This window comes from Malus sylvestris, chromosome 14, assembly GCF_916048215.2.
Source record: "Malus sylvestris chromosome 14, drMalSylv7.2, whole genome shotgun sequence".
Taxonomy (NCBI): domain Eukaryota; kingdom Viridiplantae; phylum Streptophyta; class Magnoliopsida; order Rosales; family Rosaceae; genus Malus; species Malus sylvestris.
The window spans coordinates 26785854-26803060 of NC_062273.1; the positions used below are offsets into that span (position 1 = coordinate 26785854).

At 40.4% G+C, this 17207-nt stretch overlaps 2 protein-coding genes and 1 non-coding gene across 3 annotated transcripts; 2 read left to right on the plus strand and 1 right to left on the minus strand.

Annotated features, from left to right (window-relative positions):
- Nucleotides 1–8035: 8035 nt before the first annotated feature.
- LOC126598937 (photosynthetic NDH subunit of subcomplex B 4, chloroplastic-like) lies at nucleotides 8036–15166 on the minus strand. The gene is made up of 6 exons (XM_050265331.1): nucleotides 14975–15166; nucleotides 14735–14779; nucleotides 14478–14640; nucleotides 14313–14368; nucleotides 14132–14203; nucleotides 8036–8349 (listed from the first exon to the last, which is right to left on the minus strand). The coding sequence occupies exons 1-6, from the start codon at nucleotides 15074–15076 to the stop codon at nucleotides 8221–8223; spliced, it is 567 nt and encodes a 188-aa protein (XP_050121288.1). The 5' UTR covers nucleotides 15077–15166; the 3' UTR covers nucleotides 8036–8220.
- Nucleotides 15167–15265: 99 nt separating this feature from the next.
- TRNAI-AAU (transfer RNA isoleucine (anticodon AAU)) lies at nucleotides 15266–15339 on the plus strand. Its single transcript has one exon. It is a non-coding gene; the product is annotated as a tRNA-Ile (tRNA).
- A 53-nt stretch (nucleotides 15340–15392) lies between these two features.
- LOC126600788 (2-hydroxy-palmitic acid dioxygenase mpo1-like) lies at nucleotides 15393–17207 on the plus strand. Its single transcript, XM_050267441.1, has 4 exons — nucleotides 15393–15813; nucleotides 16557–16619; nucleotides 16745–16816; nucleotides 16901–17207. The coding sequence occupies exons 1-4, from the start codon at nucleotides 15487–15489 to the stop codon at nucleotides 17015–17017; spliced, it is 579 nt and encodes a 192-aa protein (XP_050123398.1). The 5' UTR covers nucleotides 15393–15486; the 3' UTR covers nucleotides 17018–17207.

Here is a 17207-nt window from a genome sequence, read left to right on the forward strand (position 1 = left end):
TTTTAGAATTACAAGGGTTTTGTTTAATTACCATCAAACCTTAATAATTTTAAAATTTATTCATATGTGTAGGGTGGATTAACTTCATACCTAATCATTTGATCATATGAAAACAAGGGATCCTGACAAGGCATAAGACATGACCAGGGCTAATGCTTTCTGTCTTCTATAATTTCTTATTAATCTTACTTAATAAACAAATGACAATTAGATACTTTGTGGTCAGTCTTCTGCTTAGTGCTTAATCAATAATGGCAAATCTTGGTCATAAACTATGACTTAAACAATAAATTAATACAACCACCACGGAATAACTTAATAGTTGGGAACGAATTTCAGACGCGTATTTGACATAATATGATTTGGGTTAATTACCAAGAATCTACGATAGTAATCAGGTAGAGGCTGAAATACAACTGTGAGTTTTTTGACTAAAAAATGATAGAATGTCATAACGAAATCACTAGCTAATCTTCTTAAAAAAAAAACAATAAATTAATACAAAATATCTACTGCAAACACACGATCGATAGACACACCAAGGTTTGAGATGCAGATGATAGTTTCCCATTAATAATTATGTGCGCTGAGTCATGGTACAAGTGGCCTAATCCGATCCCTAAATCAAGGGAAAAAGAAAGAAAATCAAGTTGTATTTAAATTAAATTTTGATATTTCCAAGAAGTTTGAAGCTCTGCACTTTACTCAACCGAAGTCTCTTTAGAACGCAAGTCAGTTATTATTTGTTATTTGTTTTTTTTTGTTCAAATAATTAAGTTAGTTGTTGGATTAAGAGATAATTGATTTTATATTAGTTAACACGGTTAAATTAAGTACATGATCACATCATGTAACGTGGAGGTGATTCATAATTGACTTAGGTTCATCTTCTGCCTCTTAAGAATAAATATTTTAATATTAAAAAAAAAGCGACATTACGAAGACTTTATTGTTACTTAATTTCTTTATTTTCAATCTTTTTATTGACGTGATTAATGTTTTACGACGCAAACTCATCTCTTAGACTTTAGTTTTCTATTTTTTTATTGGTTAATCGCTTATTTAAGTGTCCAATTTTGGACTTAAACTCTGAAGTTGAAACTCTATTTCATATCCTAAGCCATTAATCATGTCAATAAATAAGATCAAAACTAAAGAAATTGCATAAATGTAATATCTTCTTACATGGCCATGCACATAGAATTTCTGTACCTACGCGCATATATATATTAGAGAGATTATATTCACACACTCCAAATTACTTTTCTCACACTTTTTTAATTTTTTTAATATTTTCTACACACCACTAACACTTGATAAATAAATATTAAAAAATTAAAAGAATGTGAGAAAAGTAATTTGGGATGTATGAATATAATCTCCTTATATATTATATATATTCATTTTACTTCCTCCGAGTTTTACAAACTAACTGAGGATCCCCCAAAATAATTCCATTTTCAATGGCAAATGGCTGCCGGCAGCAATAACTGCAGGTGCAGGCAAATACAAAAATGGAGTAGGACCAAAAACCCACATAGATGATAACAACCTAATATATGTGATACAGAGAAAACAATGGAAAGGAAAAGTATCGAAGAGAGAGAACAAACTTAGAGAGAGAAAGAGGAGGGAAATTTTCTGTTTTTCATTACTCTCCAACTGTAACCCACATGACTTATAAATACATCACACATATAACTAACTCTAAAGTCCTCCAATACAATTGTTACACGTGTGTATATACTCTAACATTCCCCCTCAAGCTTATGCGAGGAACAACCAAGCATAAGATTGTTACAATGAGTACTAAACAAAGGCAAACACAACCCCTTGGTGAAGATATCAGCATGCTGTTCAGCAGAAGAAACAAACTGAAGCAAAATGGATCCTTGCTGAACACGTTCACGCACGAAATGACAGTCGATCTCTATATGTTTAGCTTTGGAATGGAGTACTGGATTTGTGGCCAAGGCCATGGCAGATATGTTGTCACAGTGAAGAAGAGGAATGTCAGTACAAGGAAGATGTAAATCCTTAAGCAACTGTTGTAACCAAACCACCTCTGCAGTTGTGGTAGCCATAGCTCGGTATTCAGCTTCTGTGGAAGATCTGCTAACAGTATGTTGTTTCTTAGAACTCCAGGATATAGGATTACACCCCAGAAACACTACGAAACCTGTGGTCGACCGTCTGTCATTAGGATCCCCAGCCCAATCAGCATCAGTGTAAGCTTTAATATCCAAAGGACCAGATTTAAAACATAAACCGAGAGTCATGGAACCTCTGAGATATCTCAAAATACGTTTGACAGCAATAAAATGACTTTCTAGAGGTGATTGCATGAACTGGCAGACCTGATTTACTGAATAAGCAATATCCGGTCGTGTAAATGTCAAATACTGAAGAGCCCCAACAATACTCCTATAAAGACCCGGATCGGGAAACACAGGACTACCATGTTTGAGTAATTTCTGATTGGGATGGCAAGGTGTAGTGCAAGGTTTGCTATCCATCATGTTGGTCTTACTGAGTAAATCAGAAATATACTTGGACTGATGCACAAGTAAGCCTTGAGGCTGATAGTCGATTTGAAGACCAAGGAAATAATGAAGTAGTCCCAAATCCTTCATCTCAAACTCATTTGTTAACTGATTAATCACATATTGAATCTGAATGTCACTATCACCACTGAGTATTATATCATCAACGTATAGTAATAACACAACAACAGATTGCCCATCATGCTTCACATATAGAGAAGGATCAGCATAGGAGGGTTTGAAACCCAAGGTAAGAAGGAACCTGGTAAAACGATCATTCCAAGCTCGAGGGGCTTGTTTGAGGCCATAGAGAGATCTGTCCAGTTTGCACACAAACTCAGGGTGAGCAGGATCAAAGAAGCCTTGGGGCTGACACATATACACCTCCTCATCAAGAAAACCATGCAGAAAGGCATTTTTGACATCAAGCTGTTTTAATTTCCACCCTTTTGTGGCAGCTAAAGATAACATGAGTCTCACTGTGGTGGGCTTGACCACAGGACTAAAGGTTTCGTAGTAATCAAGACCTGCTGCTTGTGAAAACCCTTTGGCCACCAACCTGGCCTTGTATCGAGCAACTGTGCCATCAGGATTATGTTTGACCTTATAGATCCATTTACAGCCAACCAAATTTTTATTAGGGGGAAGGGGAACCAACCGCCATGTTTTCTGCTTGACTAAAGCTGCCATTTCCTCTTCCATAGCATTCTGCCACTCAACAGACTTGGCAGCAACTGTGTAAGATTGGGGTTCTTTGATCAGAGAAGACTGAACCTGAGCAAGAAGCACCTTTTTCTTGAAAATACCAGACTTGGATCTGGTTTGCATTGGGTGTGTATTAATCTGAGAAGCAGAAACATGTTGCAGGTCCGGAACTTGAGAAACGGTGACATCAGGATGAATGTCGACATCAGGATGAACTTCAGATTGTGCGACTGACAGTGGAGTCGTGTCCACAGAGGAAGACCGTTGTGGAGGGACAAGATCACCATTTGTTGAAGAAGAGGACTGAGTAACTGTATTTGGTCCAGTGAAATTGGGAAAAATGGAGGGATGGTGAAAAAGGTTGGGGTGAGAAACCTGATACGGTGACACTGATGATGGTGATGTGGAAAGTGACATAGGTGTGCTAGGTAACAGAGGTAATACACTAGGAAAAGTGTCCTCGTCAAATACAACATGTCTAGAAACAATAAGCTTGTGATCTCTGAGATTATAACAAATATACCCTTTATAGTGAGCTGCATAACCAAGGAATATACACTGTGTGGTTTTTGGATCCAGCTTATTGTGTCTATAGGGTTTCAAAGTAGGATAGCAAGCACACCCAAATACTTTTAAATGATCAAGTCGAGGAGGAAAATGATATAACACTTCAAAAGGGGACTGCATTTGTAAAACAGAAGTAGGCATGCGATTAATAAGATAAATGGCTGTGGCACAAGCATGAAACCAAAATTGTGAAGGAAGGGATGCTTGTTGAAGTAAGGTGAGTGCAGTCTCCACTATATGTCTATGTTTCCTCTCAACCAACCCATTTTGTGCAGGAGTATAAGGACAAGACATTTGATGCAAAATACCCTTGGTTTTGAGAAATTGTTGAAAAACAGACCCAATAAACTCTCCACCCCCATCACTTTGCAGCACTTTGATATGAACAGAAAAGAAATTGTGAATAAAGGCATGAAACTGAATAAAGATTTCACAAACTGCAGCTTTATTCATCATGGGAAAAATCCATGTATACCGTGTACATTCATCTATAAAAGACACATAGTATCGATGACCTTCTAGAGACAGGACAGGGGCAGGTCCCCACACATCAGTGTGAATGACTTCAAAGGGTACAGTAGAGTTGGCTGCTAGTGAAGGAAATGGCAAGTTGGTAAACTTGCCTTGCAAGCAAGGGATACATGTTTGGGGTATGGGATTACAAGGAAAAGAAATAGCTGACTTACGAAGAGCTAATTGAACTACAGAGTTGGTTGGATGCCCCAATCGGCAATGCCACAGAGAAGCATTCACTTTCTGTCCAAGATAAGCTGCAGGCTTTAAGTGTGGTTGCTTGAACAAAGGAAGGGGGTAAACAACATTGTTACTCAGTCCTTGGTAGAGTACCTTGTTGGTGACCTTGTCCTGTATACACACAGAAAATTCATCAACAATGCATCGACAATTATTATCTTTGCATAACTGATACATAGAAAGTAAATGTTGAGATAACTGTGGGACATGTAACACTTTGTTAAGCTGAAGCATATGAGAGTGAGTGGGAAGACAAGACTGTCCAATGTGAGATATGAATAAACCTTCACCATTAGCTCCAGTAACAGATTCATTGGATGGATATGGAGTAGCAGCTTGCAGGTTCGAAATATCAGAGGTCATATGATTGGTAGCCCCCGAGTCAAGCAACCAGAATTCTTGCTGTGGAACAGAAGGTAATGGAGTAGTCCTAGCAGCAAAAGCTACTGGAGATGATGCTTGGTGAGCCACAGAAGGATTAGAAACATAGTGCGGAGGCAGATGCTGAACTGGTAAACCAGGAGCCTGAAACTGTGATGAGTACATAGGAGGCTGAGACACAGACATGGATGCATTAGAATTGCCCCTATCAAAGCATGTTGCTGCAGTGTGACCAACTCGATTACAGAGTTGACAACCACGTTGAAAGCAATGAAGGGCAGAGTGACCCTTTTTATCACAAATCTGACAAAGAAGCATAGGGTTATAAGGTGGCACAGATGACATTGGAGTGTTGAAGTTCTGAAAAGGAGGCTGAGACTGAGACTGAGACCCTTGAAATCCAGAATGAAACTTCTTCCCCTTGACTTTATTCTTGAAATTATTCCCCCTGAAATTGTTGTATGAACCAGAACCTGTTTGAGAGACAAAGGCATATGGTCCTGAAAAAGGTAACTGCTGAAACTGTGAGTACTGAGGTGGTTGACTCAGTTGTGGAGGAGAAAACAGTTGAGCAAAATGAGACATCTGAACTCCGGGCACCATTTGAGGATCTGGAGGAAACTGCTGAACTTGTTGGACCATTTGAGGACCTGGAGGAAACTGACCTGAGGAGGAACTATTAGGAAAGTTACCAGAAGAAGACTTTACACCAGATGAACCTCCTACTTCATACATAGAACCGGAACCATGAGCATACATGGCAGTCATCAGGGGCTGTTTAAAACCTTCCTCAAGTGTTGCTTCTTCAGCCTTTAACTGAGATCGGAGCTCTCGCAAAGAGACTAGATTTTCTCGTCCTCTAATAACAGCCTTAATAGTATTATATTCAGTTGGTAAACCTCGAAGAGCAACAATCACAATGTCTTCATCAGAAATGACTACACCCACAGCAGCTAGCTGATCCCTGCAATCTTTGATCCTTTGAAGATAAAGATCAACAGATTCTGCCCCTTTCTTAATGTTCTGCAAATCAATTTTCATCTGCACAATGTTGGTTCTAGTCCTACTAGAGAATCTCTCCTTCAAATTTTCCCACATCTCCTTGGAACTTTGACACCCAATCACACAAGATAACGCAGCAGTAGACAAGGTTGCAGTGATAAGGGTCATTAATGCTTTGTCATGAATTCTCCAGACTTTGAAAGCATCAGTGACAGAAGAAGTATCCACCACATTGCCATCAACAGTTTCAATGATATTGTGTTTTGCAGGACAAGGTGTAGAATCATCAAGAAAGCCCATAATACCATTGCCCTCTAAAAGTAACTCAATTTGGAAGTTCCAGGTAACATAGTTAGCATCATCTAATTTTACAGTCACAGTATTACCAACACTAGGTATCAATGAAGATATAGGCGATTGAGTGAGCGCTAATTGAGCAGCAGTCACCATCTCGAAGAAATCAACAAAGCTTAACAAGCAACAACCAGCAACAATCCACAAGCAAACAACAGACACACCAACAATCGGCGCAAGAAATCAACAATCGACAAGTATCAACGACTGATCAACACGTCAAAGCACAGCCAGATCTACGAAAAATGCGAACACGAAGAAGCAATAGAGCATAGAACGAGACAAATACCTACAATCACCACGACGAGCGACCACGGTACTCAGAAATCCCCAAAAAATTAGGGTTTGAGAAACCAACGAGCTGCAACCAGAGAACTCCGACGACAACACCGATCTACAACCAGAGAACTCCGACGACAATCAAACAACAGAACTCCACCAATCACCAACGGAAAGCGGAAGCACCGGTCACCAAGATCGTCAGACGACGGCGTTAGCCATTGTCGGCGATGATACCATGATAACAACCTAATATATGTGATACAGAGAAAACAATGGAAAGGAAAAGTATCGAAGAGAGAGAACAAACTTAGAGAGAGAAAGAGGAGGGAAATTTTCTGTTTTTCATTACTCTCCAACTGTAACCCACATGACTTATAAATACATCACACATATAACTAACTCTAAAGTCCTCCAATACAATTGTTACACGTGTGTATATACTCTAACAATAGATTATGGGAGTGTCATGCAAGGGAGTTGGCTCGGATATTTTTCCTCTGGATAAAATTGCGTGAAAATGAGAGCACTGAGATATATATTAATTCTGGATGATGAGATGATGATGATGATGATGATAAAGTTCCACTACATCGGCATGCGCATGCGATGATCTGTTTATTTCAGTTCATGAACCTCTTTGCCCACAGATTTTGAGCATTTTTTGTGTGCTGAAAGTTAGGGTGGCCCATAAGTTTTGAATTTGGAACACTGGTTCGCAAGAAAACCAAGGTAAAAGGTTCTTCTAGAATCCATCGAGTTTTGGAACTGTTTTTTCTCGTGCCACACGAGTCTACACCAAGCAAAGAAACAAGAGGCATATCAATGTGCAGTATTGTTCTCCATAACCCTAATAATCCAATTATCCATCAATCCACTTTACTGTTTTATTAATTTATATTTCTTGAGCAGTCCAAGGCCAAGTGGCAAATTGGTTCCTTGTTCTTTTAGCTATGGTATGCCTATTTTCATTTTTGTCTGGATTGACAGAGTTTAGTTCTCTCGGATGAGAAGAACTTGCATGTAATTGAGACGTGAAGGTGCCGGTATCTCATGATCAATTATTAAATGTTATATAGATAAGGTAAAATACATGACAACTTATGATATGAGAATATTGACATTTTCCCATCTAGACTGCATGTAAGTTCCCCCTAACAAAATCACCGGGACTGTGAGTGTTAATTAGCTAAAGGATTGCTCTGTGCGAGACTACAACCATTGTTCGTGTGTCGTTGAAATTCGTATCCTACATCGAAGGTTTAAGATATATATAGGTTAGAGCTTAAAAGATTTTAAGCCTTTTACCTTATTCTCAATTAGTATTAGATTGGATGCTCAATCTAACAAAAATCATCGGATTCCAATGCAAAGGAATGACATTTGACAAAGGTCATGGCACTCAGACTGACTGCTGTGTTCATGGCAGTGAAACTGTAACAACTTCATCATACTCTCCAAAAGTTGGTGTTTCTTTTCATGAGAACTTAACTATCTTCAACATGGTTTTAGTTGAATAATATTATGTTTTATCTCTTAGATAAAACATTCAAAGGTTGTATATATACAATAACGTCTGGATGTTTGAAGGGGTGTAAGTGAAACTGTGGAAGAATATTAAACAATGCATGATGATTCACTTGACAAGCTCCTCCTTCTTTCCAGCCTCTTCCAACTCTCTTAGACTTCCAACCTTCTGTTCTATCTCCTCAATCAGCTCCTCCCTCCACAATTCTGCTCTTGCTGATTCTTCTATGTCTTCTTGCTGCAATAATATCACCAGTTATACCACAATTTTTAGTTGTAGGGCAAGCAAAATATATAATTGAATCTTCAATTAATTATGATGCTCATATCACTTTATATAGGAGGCTAGCACACATGGACAGGCAGGGTTGCCAAAACAATCCAAAAATCAGTTTACAAAGTGGTCACTAAACAATAGTAAACAACAACAACAACAACAACAAAGCCTTTTCCCACTAAGTGGGGTCGGCTATATGAATCCTAGAACGCCATTGCGCTCGGTTTTGTGTCATGTCCTCCGTTAGATCCAAGTACTCTAAGTCTTTTCTTAGAGTCTCTTCCAAAGTTGTCCTAGGTCTTCCTCTACCCCTTCGGCCCTGAACCTCTGTCCCGTAGTCACATCTTCGAACCGGAGCGTCAGTCGGCCTTCTTTGCACATGTTCAAAATCACCGGAGCCGATTTTCTCTCATATTTCCTACAATTTCGGCTACTCCTACTTTACCTCGGATATCCTCATTCCCAATCTTATCCTTTCTCGTGTGCCCACACATCCCACGAAGCATCCTCATCTCCGCTACACCCATTTTGTGTACGTGTTGATGCTTCACCACCCAACATTCTGTGCCATACAACATCGCTAGCCTTATTGCCGTCCTATAAAATTTTCCCTTGAGCTTCAGTGGCCTACGACGGTCACACAACACGCCGGATGCACTCTTTCCATCCAGCTCGTATTCTATGGTTGAGATCTCCATCTAATTCTCCGTTCTCTTGCAAGATAGATCCTAGGTAGCGAAAACGATCGCTTTTTGTGATCTTCGCTAGATTGCTCCGGTCATTAGTGTGGATAAGTATATAAATGGATAGAGATAGGAAAGCAAACACAAGATGTACGTGGTTCACCCAGATTGGCTACGTCCACGGAATAGAAGAGTTCTCATTAATTGTGAAGGGTTTACACAAGTACATAGGTTCAAGCTCTCATTTAGTGAGTACAAGTGAATGATTTAGTACAAATGACATTAGGAAATATTGTGGGAGAATGATCTCGTAATCACGAAACTTCTAAGTATCGGAGTGTGGTGTCGTCTTGACTTGCCTTATCTGTCTCATAGGTAGATGTGGCATCTTCTCTGGAAGTACTCTTCCTCCATCCAGGGGTGGTATCTTTAACTGGTGGAGATGCACAAGGTAATGTATCAATTTCACTTGAAGCTTACTTGTAGTTTCAGGCTTGGTCAAGCGCGATACAAACCATGTAGTAGGAGTCCCCCAAGTCGCCGAGCTAGGGGGTCTGCTGAAAGAGGTGACAGACAAGGTAAGCAATCAGAGCTCCGACTGATTGTTCACCTTCTCCCCATCTTGCAGCAGCATGAAGGATAAAGAGAAGAAAAATGAAAAGAGATGATATGAGATACTTTTGCTTTTGAAGAAGTAACTTTCCACAGGCTTATTCTTGAACTGAGCTGGAGGGTTTTCTGGTTTCCTCCAGAGTATAAGGCCGACTGAAGAATTTGAGGGTCAAAACAAGTCCATCAAATCTAGAGTACGTTCCACCCTGCTGATATGGGATACTTTTGCGTTTGACAGAGTAATGAATGTATCGGCACGTGTGCTGTTACGCTTGTCTCCACATGCTTCCTTGTATCCTTCGCACTTGCCCTATCTGTTCCTCAAGCAGATGCGGAATCTTCCCTGGAAACATAAGATGTTGAAGATGAGTACTCGAGAGCAATGCCAGGTAAGTAATCAGGTAAGGGGTTCCAGGCAGTCAGTTCCTGGCTGGAAGCTTGATTCCAAGTGCTGACTGATTGCTCTCTTTCTCCTTGTCTTGCAGGTAAAAACAAGGCCAAAAGAAAAGACAGGGAAAAAGCATGATATGGGATACTCTTGCTTTTAACCCTGATGATATGAGATATTCTTGCTCTAGTATAGCTTGTTTGCAGAGGTATTATCGGGGGGAAAGAAAGCTGAATATTTCGAAAGGCTTCGTTGGGAGTGCCCTCTCAGATATGATGAAGGGTTGAGCATTTTTGCAGGTCTGCCTGTCCGTTGGGGATGGAGGTCGACATATATAGGAGTCTCCCTAACAACAAGTAGTAATGCTATTCCTTTACCCTGCTTGGTCATAGCACGGTAGTGGGAGCTGCCAGTTTCACATGTTTTAACTCTGTCAGAGCACTTTGAAAAAGTGGTCTGTGGTATCTGGCTCTCGAGATTCGGAGAACGATGCATCTTCGATTTTTGAGAAAGCAATCATGCTGGGGGTATGACTCTCGAGATTCGGAGAGCAGTGTCTTTTCGATTTTTGAGGAAGTAATCATGTTGGGAGTCTGGCTCTCGAGATTCGGAGGGCGGTGCCTCTTCGATTTTGGAGCAAGCAATCTTGTTGGGAGTGTTGTCTCGAATGTGAGTAAAGGTTGGGCATGTTTGCTAGTCTACCTTGCCACGAAGCACAAAGGTTGACACACAGGGACTTTCCAATTATCCAGCAATGGTACTGTTCCTTTACCCTCTCTTCGATTTTGAGAAAGTAGTCATGTTGGGAGTCTGGCTCTCGAGATTCGGAGGACGGTGCCTCTTCGATTTTGGAGCAAGCAATCTTATTGGGAGTGTTTTCTCGAATGTGAGTAAAGGTTGGGCATGTTTGCTAGTCTACCTTGCCACGAAGCACAGAGGTTGACACACAGGGACTTTCCAATTATCCAGCAGTGGTACTGTTCCTTTACAGTTGTGGGTAATAATGTGGTAGCTAGACCTTCAAAATTTATGTGTCTAAACTTTTGTTAGTGCTGTTTCTTTGCTATTCTTTTACCTTTCTTGGTCAGAGCGATGTAGTGGGAGCTGCAAGCTTCACGTGCTCAACTTTGACAGAGAACTTTGGCAAAGTTATTTGTGGTACCCATGAGCTATTGTTGCGTGTGGGAAGTGGGTGATTGAACAGTAAGATTCATGTGCTTTCTACTTCACCAGAAGTCTTCGACAGAATGCCCATAATTTCTGCAAAGCTGAGTGTGCGTGTGACAGGTGCTGACAAGGCTAGAAAAGTAGGTGCCTCTTCGATTTCTGAGATCGGCCCTCGTGGTCTCTGAGCAGCCCAGCTCTTGAGAAAGCGAGCGCCTCTTCGATTGATTCGGAGAACGATGCCTCATCGATTTTTGAGAAAGCAATCATGCTGGGGGTCTGGCTCTCGAGATTCGGGGAGCAGTGTCTCTTCGATTTTTGAGAAAGTAATCATGTTGGGAGTCTGGCTCTCGAGATTCGGAGGGCGGTGCCTCTTCGATTTTGGAGCAAGCAATCTTGTTGGGAGTGTTTTCTCGAATGTGAGTAAAGGTTGGGCATGTTTGCTAGTCTACCTTGCCACGAAGCACAGAAGTTGACACACAGGGACTTTCCAATTATCCAGCAATGGTACTGTTCCTTTACCCTCTCTTCGATTTTTAAGAAAGTAGTCATGTTGGGAGTCTGGCTCTCGAGATTCGGAGGACGGTGCCTCTTCGATTTTGGAGCAAGCAATCTTATTGGGAGTGTTTTCTCGAATGTGAGTAAAGGTTGGGCATGTTTGCTAGTCTACCTTGCCACGAAGCACAGAGGTTGACACACAGGGACTTTCCAATTATCCAGCAGTGGTACTATTCCTTTACCCTTGTGGGTAATAATATGGTAGCTAGACCTTCAAAATTTATGGGTCTAAACTTTGTTAGTGCTGTTTCTTTGCTATTCTTTTACCCTTCTTGGTCAGAGCGATGTAGTGGGAGCTGCAAGCTTCACGTGCTCAACTTTGGCAAAGTTATTTGTGGTACCCATGAGCTATTGTTGCGTGTGGGAAGTGGGTGATTGAACAGTAAGATTCATGTGTTTTCTACTTCCCCAAAAGTCTTTGACAGAATGCCCATAATTTCCGCAAAACTGAGTGTGCGTGTGACAGGTGCTGACAAGGCTGGAAAAGGCTGGAAAAGTAGGTGCCTCTTCGATTTCTGAGATCGGCCCTCGTGGTCTCTGGGGAGCCCAGCTTTTGAGAAAGCGAGCGCCTCTTCGATTTTTGAGATCGGCCTTCGTGGTCTTTGAGCAGCCCAACTTTTGAGAAAGCAAACGCCTCTTCGATTTCTGAGATCAACCCTCGTGATCTCTAAGCAGCCCAGCTTTTGAGAAAGCAAACGCCTCTTCGATTTCTGAGCAGGCGCCTCTTCGATTTCTGAAGCTTCGTCGAGTGCAGATTTTTATAGGGGCTGGCATTAAGTTCCAAAGCACACTTGAATCTCCACCAGTAGAAGCTTCATTCTTGCACTTCTAAGATCTTGATTTGTCCGACCTCTTCTCTCTTCAACACCTTTGAAAATGTCTGGCCCCTCCGACCGTCGTTTTGACTTGAACCTTGTTGAAGAGGCAGCCCCGCCTTCTCCAGACAACATATGGCGCCCATCCTTCGTCTCCCCTACTGGTCCTCTTACCGTTGGGGATTCCGTGATGAAGAATGATATGACCGCTGCGGTGGTGGCCAGGAACCTTCTCACTCCCAAAGATAACAGACTACTTTCCAAACGGTCTGATGAGTTAGCTGTTAAGGATTCGCTGGCTCTCAGTGTTCAGTGTGCAGGTTCTGTGTCTAATATGGCCCAACGCCTATTTGCTCGAACCCGCCAAGTTGAATCATTGGCGGCTGAAGTGATGAGTCTCAAACAGGAGATTAGAGGGCTCAAGCATGAGAATAAACAGTTGCACCGGCTCGCACATGACTATGCTACAAACATGAAGAGGAAGCTTGACCAGATGAAGGAAACTGATGGTCAGGTTTTACTTGATCATCAGAGATTTGTGGGTTTGTTCCAAAGGCATTTATTGCCTTCGTCTTCTGGGGCTGTACCGCGTAATGAAGCTCCAAATGATCAACCTCTGATGCCTCCTCCTTCTAGGGTTCTGTCCAGTACTGAGGCTCCAAATGATCCCCCTCCGGTGCCTTCTCTTTCTGGGGCTCTACCGACTGCTGAGACTTCTCCTAAGCAACCTTTGTGAAGGCTCCCTCTTGTATGCTTATTTTGACTCATGTATATGTACATATTTGTAGCTTATCGGGGATATCAATAAATAAGCTTTCCTTCATTTCAACGTATTGTGTTAAATACACCAAAGCCTTCTTCGCTAAGTTCTTTGAATTTTCTTTGTTAAAGCTTGTATGTTGAAGCTTTCTGAGTGGAGCATGTAGGTTGGGGTAGTGTTCCCTTAATTTCCCGAGTGAGGAAAACTTCTCGGTTGGAGACTTGGAAAATCCAAGTCACTGAGTGGGATCGGCTATATGAATCTTAGAACGCCATTGTGCTCGATCCTGTGTCATGTCCTTCGTTAGATCCAAACAATAGTAAACAAACAAAAAATATTATTTGGTTGAAAGTCTCGACAAGGTTTTAACCAAACCACTCTTTACACTTGTTCCTTTGTACATTGCATTCATTCAATGAGTGTCATTATTCACTCAAAAAACAAAACCCTTGTCAACCACTAATACCGGGTGCAATAACAGTTGGGTTTAGGGGAGCTTCTTCTTCAAACGGTCATTCAAGTGTTTTTTGTTTTCTTAATAAGAAATGGAGTTTTGAGGCGTTAATTTGTAAGAGCCCTTAAAATATAGCAAAGCCCTTCTTATTCTCCTTGAAGCCTTTTTTTTTCCTGATAAAACTATGAGAAGCAATTGGTCTTTGCTTAATCTATGATCTAACTCAACATTATTCAAAAGTGTGAAAATATTTTTTGGAGATAGATACATAAATGGGAAATTAAAGTAATTTAAATAATAATTAAGTACCTTCTCATAAATCCAGAACCCAGTGCCATCACCTCCATCTCCTCTATACGTCTCTGAATCGTAGTACGGATCCTGCAAACATTCACCCACCCTTCAAAATAATCTCTAAGCTAATGAAATAATATAACGTAATTAAATTTCCGAAGAAAAAGGAGTGAAGTGAGAGTAGCTAATTAACTACCTTCATGGAACCAAAGAACAAGCATCCCCAACAAGTGAACATGATGTAAAAAGTATCTACAAAAACAAAAAATTGTCACAATTTTCATGCATTCCCAATTGAAATCCACCACAAACTACACAAAAACAAATAAAAAAAAAGGTAATTAGGAAATATAATACTTACAGACATTCTTTATGTTTTCATCACTGAGATGCACAATGGATTTGTGGGTTATGAGGTCTCTCTGGCCTTCTATGTGCTCTACTAGAACTGCCATCAAAGGCCAATCAGGGAAAGCATTTGTTCTGCAGAAAGAGGTTCTTTTGCTCTTTTTCCCTAATTCAACCTATAAAACCAAAATTAATGCAGAAAATGGATTTTGACATATTCATAAAAATTCAAATTTTTGGGACTAAGAAATTATCAATATGGTTAATTACCTGCTTGCAGCCGCTGAATGGTTCAGAGCTTGAAGACTGCCTAAGCTGCAAAAAAAAAGTCCTCAAAAGCATTTCCATGTACCATATTGTTTACAAGAGACAATACACTAAACTACTCTAATCTACACGTTTGAAGGACATTCAAACTGTTTTGGCCAACTGATCTAATCCACGTCCGCCCATGTACCGTTTCAAACATAACAAGAAAATTTGAGATAAGGATACAGGTTGGATGTTTACCAATCTGGTAGATGAGCTGCTGATGTCCAACTTTGTTGTTTGGAGAGAAGAGCTATGAATGTGTGGAGTGGTAATTGTGAATCCCATGATAGCTTTTGCCATTGTCTCCAATGAGTTGAGCAGCTCTGCCAAATTCAATTGTAGGAGTTTAGGTTGCAATTTTTGTTTTTCATTGGTTTGGAGGGAAAGTGGATAAGAGAACCATTTGCAACCACCCTTCATTTAAAGTTCCAAGGCATATGAACATTTGAGAAATGAATAAATATAATATTTTAACATAAACTGCCAACAGGCCTATTAGCTCAGCTGGTTAGAGCGTCGTGCTAATAACGCGAAGGTCGCAGGTTCGAGACCTGCATGGGCCATGCACTTTTTTCCTGTTTTACTTATTTTGTTTATTTATCCTTTTTTTTTTTTAACTTCATTACATTTTCATTCTCCTTCCCGATCTGTTTTCTAGGAAAATCCGTCTATTTTCCCGGAAACCCAATTCGATTTTCCCGGAAAAATTCATGGGGAGGACTGGATTGTTCGATCTGGAAAGTCACTTCGCCTTCTATGGCGCTTACCACAGCAACCCAGTTAACATTTTGATCCACACTCTGTTTGTGTGGCCGATTTTCTTCACCTCTCTGGTTCTCTTCTACTTCACACCTTCTCTCTACAATTTCCCGAATGGTTTCTGTTTGAATTTAGGGTTTGTTTTCACTGTGATCTATGCTGGGTTTTATGTGTGCTTGGATAAGAAAGCTGGGTCTGTTGCTGCTCTGCTCTGTGTTCTCTGCTGGGTTCAATCCACCCTGCTTGCTAGCCGTCTTGGGTTTTCTGTGTCATGGAAGGTAAAGTAAACATTCTCCTTTTTGTGATTTTTTGGGTGATGATTTTATGGTTCTAAGGATTTGATTTTTGGGTTTGATATGATGGTTTTCTAACTTTTTAATCTGATTAAATTTGCTGTCTTTTTACTGAAATTAGGTTAGGGTTAAGCACTTATGGGTTAGGAGTTTTGATAGTTTTGTTGACCAGTTCAACTTGGCTAGCTCTTGGCTTTGCTCTGGGTTTTTTTGCATTGATATCATAGGACCCAATTATCCCACCCACGAACGATCTCTAAAAATTAAGATACGATACGCCATGGATATGACAAATAAAAATATACAATTTAAAACATAATTCATCATTCAAGTTCAACTTCATTTGAGTTGTTTGCGAAGAAAAGATGGAAATCTAATCTTCTTCATGTACAGTAGAAGCGTGAGAGTTGTATTCATGGTTTTAATTAGAGAGAAGCTCTTTGTACTCATCAACTTTCGATTGTAGCCGTCTCTTATTAACTTTGGGGACATTCATGTTTGTTTAGGTTTGCTTGGACTTTAAGCTTACCTGGTTTCCCGTTTTGTCTCCTTTGCCGTGTTTTTCTGTTTCCAACGTTTTGCAGTGTATTTGAATGAAATCCCAAGTCGACCAAAATACGAAAATTATTAATCTCTCCTTCTTAAGCATGTAGATAAATTAACAATGTAATCTAACAGTTACATATCGAAAACTCGAGTCCTAATTCTTTGAGGAATCACTTATCCAGGTTGTGTTGGCTGCTCAGTTGTTCTGTTGGACTGGACAGTTCATAGGCCATGGGGTGTTCGAGGTAACTGAGATTTTGTAATTTGCACTGTTCCCATGTTCCTAATGCAGTACACATCTCACGATAATCATTTTCTTGACCGAAGGCAGCAAAATATATATATACCTCACGATAACATTTCTTTTCAGAAACGAGCACCAGCTCTTTTGGACAACCTTGTTCAAGCATTTCTAATGGCTCCTTTCTTTGTGCTGCTTGAGGTAACGAATCTAAATCCTTTCCGAACCGGAAATGGTTTCTCTTGTTGGTGATGAGTGAGTCAATTTTGTTCTTGCATCATGCAGTGTCTTCAATCGGTATTCGGCTACGAACCGTATCCAGGGTTTCATGCAAGTGTGGAAGAAAAGGTAGAAGCTCAGATCAAGGAGTGGAGGGACAAGAAACAAAAGAAAATCACTTAGCTTAGATGGGCTATATCAGACTGTAATCACTAAAAACTAGTACTGTTTAACCCTTTGTAAAGAGTGAGATTAATGTGTTGATCTGTAATCTCTATCCGTATTTGTCAAGTATTGTACACTTTACCATACTCTGGTTTTTCAACTCCCCCATCCTTCAAGTTGGAATATAAGTGTTTGTGCTAGAGATGTA

What these genes read in the sequence shown, in the direction of transcription:
- LOC126598937 (XM_050265331.1), bottom strand. Translation starts at nt 15,076, where the DNA reads ATGGCAAAAGCTATCATGGGATTCACAATTACCACTCCACACATTCAT. An exon ending in CATTCAGCGGCTGCAAGCAG is followed by an intron (nt 14,641 to 14,734) that starts GTAATTAACCAT and finishes TTGGTTTTATAG; the next exon opens with GTTGAATTAGGGAAAAAGAG. An exon ending in TGTTCTTTGGTTCCATGAAG is followed by an intron (nt 14,204 to 14,312) that starts GTAGTTAATTAG and finishes GAATGTTTGCAG; the next exon opens with GATCCGTACTACGATTCAGA.
- LOC126600788 (XM_050267441.1), top strand. Translation starts at nt 15,487, where the DNA reads ATGGGGAGGACTGGATTGTTCGATCTGGAAAGTCACTTCGCCTTCTAT. An exon ending in GGTTTTCTGTGTCATGGAAG is followed by an intron (nt 15,814 to 16,556) that starts GTAAAGTAAACA and finishes TCACTTATCCAG; the next exon opens with GTTGTGTTGGCTGCTCAGTT. An exon ending in CTTTCTTTGTGCTGCTTGAG is followed by an intron (nt 16,817 to 16,900) that starts GTAACGAATCTA and finishes TGCATCATGCAG; the next exon opens with TGTCTTCAATCGGTATTCGG.